This window comes from Ictalurus punctatus, chromosome 19 (assembly GCF_001660625.3).
Source record: "Ictalurus punctatus breed USDA103 chromosome 19, Coco_2.0, whole genome shotgun sequence".
NCBI classification, from domain to species: domain Eukaryota; kingdom Metazoa; phylum Chordata; class Actinopteri; order Siluriformes; family Ictaluridae; genus Ictalurus; species Ictalurus punctatus.
The window spans coordinates 1,426,892-1,430,575 of record NC_030434.2 but is presented as its reverse complement, the minus strand read 5'-3'; the positions used below and the strand labels follow the sequence as shown (position 1 = coordinate 1,430,575).

The 3,684-nt window shown below is 33.0% G+C and overlaps 1 protein-coding gene across 1 annotated transcript; it reads right to left on the bottom strand.

Annotated features, from left to right (window-relative positions):
- Nucleotides 1-2,104: 2,104 nt before the first annotated feature.
- On the bottom strand, nt 2,105-3,127 carry LOC108279584 (olfactory receptor 1-like). The gene has a single exon (XM_017493904.3). The coding sequence runs from the start codon at nt 3,125-3,127 to the stop codon at nt 2,105-2,107; it is 1,023 nt and encodes a 340-aa protein (XP_017349393.3).
- Nucleotides 3,128-3,684: the final 557 nt, after the last annotated feature.

Below are 3,684 nucleotides of genomic sequence, written 5' to 3'. Positions count from 1 at the left end.
GCCCCTTGGTTCCAGTGAAGGGAAATTTTTAACAGTTTCAACAGCTTGGTGAAGACCTACATATGGGTGTGATTATAAGTTGTCAACAGTCTTTTGGCCATATAGTGCACTTTGATACTTGATGCTTCCAGCTATTTTATAAGTTCAGCTGAAACTTTTGAGACCAAATTTTGTTCATCCCTATGAGTTAATTTGTGCCTCCTTCCTGAATGGTACAGTGTCTGTGTGCTCCCTAGATTTTTATTTATGCATACAATTGTTGGTACAATTGTTGGTACCTCCCAGAGGTCCACTTTTTTTTCTGAGGTCTTGGATGAGTTGCTTGTATTTTCCTATGATCTAAAGAGCAAAAAGGGACTGGTTCTAAATTCAGTCATAGGTGCACTCCCAACTACCACCTAATTATGAGAGTTGGCCAGTCAGAATCTTCTAAAAGTAATCACATCAATTTCTGTAGTCTTTCAGACTATTGAAAAAGTTGACTAGTTGACTAATACATTCAATATTTGCCGCTATTGTTTTGATTGTTTTTAACCTGCTTAGTCCTGCATTTTATTAATTTTATTTCTTTTGGTTTTCAGTTTTAGTCATTTTTTTGTATGCATTCACAAAATTTTCTAATAAAATGAGTATTTTCACACACAGAAAAAGTAATTTAAGTCACACTGATCAGGATAAAGCAATGACTAATTAATTGGTGAATTAAATGAACAAAAGAATAAATCTCAATTTACACAATATGCTCAATGCCCCAGATGCTGAGTGCCTCGGCTTTTTGCAATGAGAGCTTCATTGCTGACCACTCACTCCTGACTGCATGTCATGAAAACAGTCCTGATACACAACTCTAGTTAAATGTTGCAGTGTTAATTGTCCACAGTTATTATTTGACACATTCAATGTTGTGATTTATTCATTTTTTGTATTTAACAATAGCCCAAAGAAGCACTGAAACAGGAAATGCACAGTAATTCATTTGGTGTTTGACTGAGTATGTGTTAAATTGAAGTGTGTTTTGATGTGTTCTTTGTTGTCATTTATCTACATTGAACTGCACTAAATTTAGCTTAAAATACTGATTTCCTGAATCAGCTTTTTTCTGATTGAAAAAAGATGACGAGTCTACTACACTCTTAACAACCTTTATATACGACTGATCAACCAGTTGTAATGAATTGTCATGCAACCCATAAGACGTGGTGTATTTTATTTGGATTACTAGTAGTTTAGGCAAAATATAATTAAGAAAAAAACATCTTCATGTATAAATAACAATGTAACTCAAATTTCTTTGGTCAAAATAGTTTAGTCAGTATTTTTTAATCAAATTATAATATTGGCTCTTATATTCATTAGAAAAAGGGACATTTTAAATGATAAAGAGGCTCGGGCAGAAAATAAACTATTATAATATTCTTGAACTACTGTATTGTACTGACTGGTAGAAAGGCGACTGTTGTTTACAAAATGTAAACAACTAGTGTGTTTACAAAATGTGGTGGGTTAATATAAGTGATAATTTGAACCAAAATGAATTTTAAAATATAGAGTTGATGTAGTCCATAATTAATACACCTCCAAATTGCGGGAATTCAAACAAAATGCAAACAGTCGGGTTAGAGATGGTTTAATGGAGTAAGTAACTAAACAAAAACAGAAAGAAAAATCAAGAAAAAGCTCTATGTTTTTTAAGCACAGCATTGTTAAGACATTTATTCTTCACGTTTGTAATAATTAGACATGTCTCTTTAAAAGCTCAAATAATGAGATGCACCAACACCTTTTTTTTTTCCTCGAGCCCACAAATTAGTCCAAACCTTTAAGTCCAAACTAAACATTGTAATATCCACTAATGAACAGAGGTCATCAAATATAATTTACAATATATTAGAATTTTGATTTGTATCTGCACTTTTTCATGAATTAAAATAATTTATTAAAAAGACAAGGTGTATTTTTGAATGTATGGGGTACAAGCATACCATATAATGAAGGGTTTTTTTTTTCCCCAATATGTATGCCCATTATGTCAAACTATATGACAACTTCAGTGCTATAAGTAAAATAAATATTTTATGAAGCATGTGTACATGTCATTATACTTTTACTTTTTGCTACCAGCTCCTACCCTTGGGTGAATTACCTGTCCAGTGGGCATGCCACGTATCACTAACACTTTGGCTCGTTTGTAGAGCACTTTAACCGCGTGCATGACCTCCTCTGTCTTTAACGTATATATAATGGGGTTTAACATGGGGGGAATAGTCTGTGTCAGGGTAGAATTTATTATCCTATCATTGGCATTTATAGATGATGTAAGAGATGCTATATTGGTGCCAAAAAATGGGAGATAAAATATAGCCACTAAAATAAGGTGGGAAGTACAGGTTTTCATAGCTTTCTTCCGCTCCAAACCATGTGAGATATTCAACAAGGCAATGCCAATACAAATATATGAGACAATTATTAAAAGCAACGGAACACAATCCAGCATAACAAAACAGACTATACCCATGACATGATTTATAAAATAACCATTACAAGCTAAAATATAGATAGGCCCATGATCACAGAAATAGCTGTTGATAATTACAGATCTACAGAAGGACAGTCTGGTAATCAGAGCTACAAGGAGTGCAATGATAGTTGTAGAGAAAATCCAGGTAATAACAATAATTAAAGTCATTGCTTCTTTGGTGACAATGGCATTATACCTTAAAGGAAAACATATAGCAACTACCCTGTCATAGGCCATAACAAGCAGAGTAAGAGACTGCACGGTCATAAAGAATAAGACAAAAAACATGTTTGCCAAACAGGCTTCATATAATATGACCTGATTCTCAAACAGAAAAGTATCAATAAGTTTTGGAATAAGAGCAGAGCTGCCACCCAAATCAGAAAGAGCTAAGTTAAACACAACAATGTACTTTGCTGTATGGAGGCTACGTGATAGATAGATGGTGCACATTATAAAAGAATTCCCTAAAACTGTGACAGCATACACAATGCAAAGAAAGGCATAGTAGTACTTCGTGTGTGGAATATTGTAAAACCCATTTATATAAAAAGTGGAAGGGCGAATAAATGTTGCATTTGCAGAGAGCGCAGGTGGCACAGAAGTCATGTCAGATGTCGTCTGGCAATATAACCTGTGGAAAACAATAAGAAGTACTTTATATTGTTCCTGTTTATAGTGCAGTGCATGGAAAGACATCAAATTGAAAAATGTAATAGTAACACCCCAAAAAACAAACTTAATTATTATATAATAATATATTTGTTCAATATCTGACTTGCATTTAACTAACAATAAAATTACAGATCAATAAATGATATATTTTATCAAAGTACATTTTGAAGAAAGTCCATACTTTTTAAGCTTACACCTGGTCCAGTTCAGAGAGCATATTAATGTACCTTTAGACATCAGTCACATTTATACTTTTTATGTGGTAATGTCAGATCTTTGAACACACCTCCAAACAAATTGAAAATGGTGGATGTAATCATGTTTTGGAATCAACAATCATATGCTTTTGTAGTAATAAGCCCAAATAAGTGTAATATGCTCATTTAATAATAAAGTGATGAATAATGGATTGATGTTTTATTTTTCTGTGGATTTCAAGTTATATGTTGGCAAACATTTAAACACTATATGGTGAAAGGTTTGTGCAACAG

What these genes read in the sequence shown, in the direction of transcription:
- LOC108279584 (XM_017493904.3), bottom strand. Translation starts at nt 3,127, where the DNA reads ATGACTTCTGTGCCACCTGCGCTCTCTGCAAATGCAACATTTATTCGC.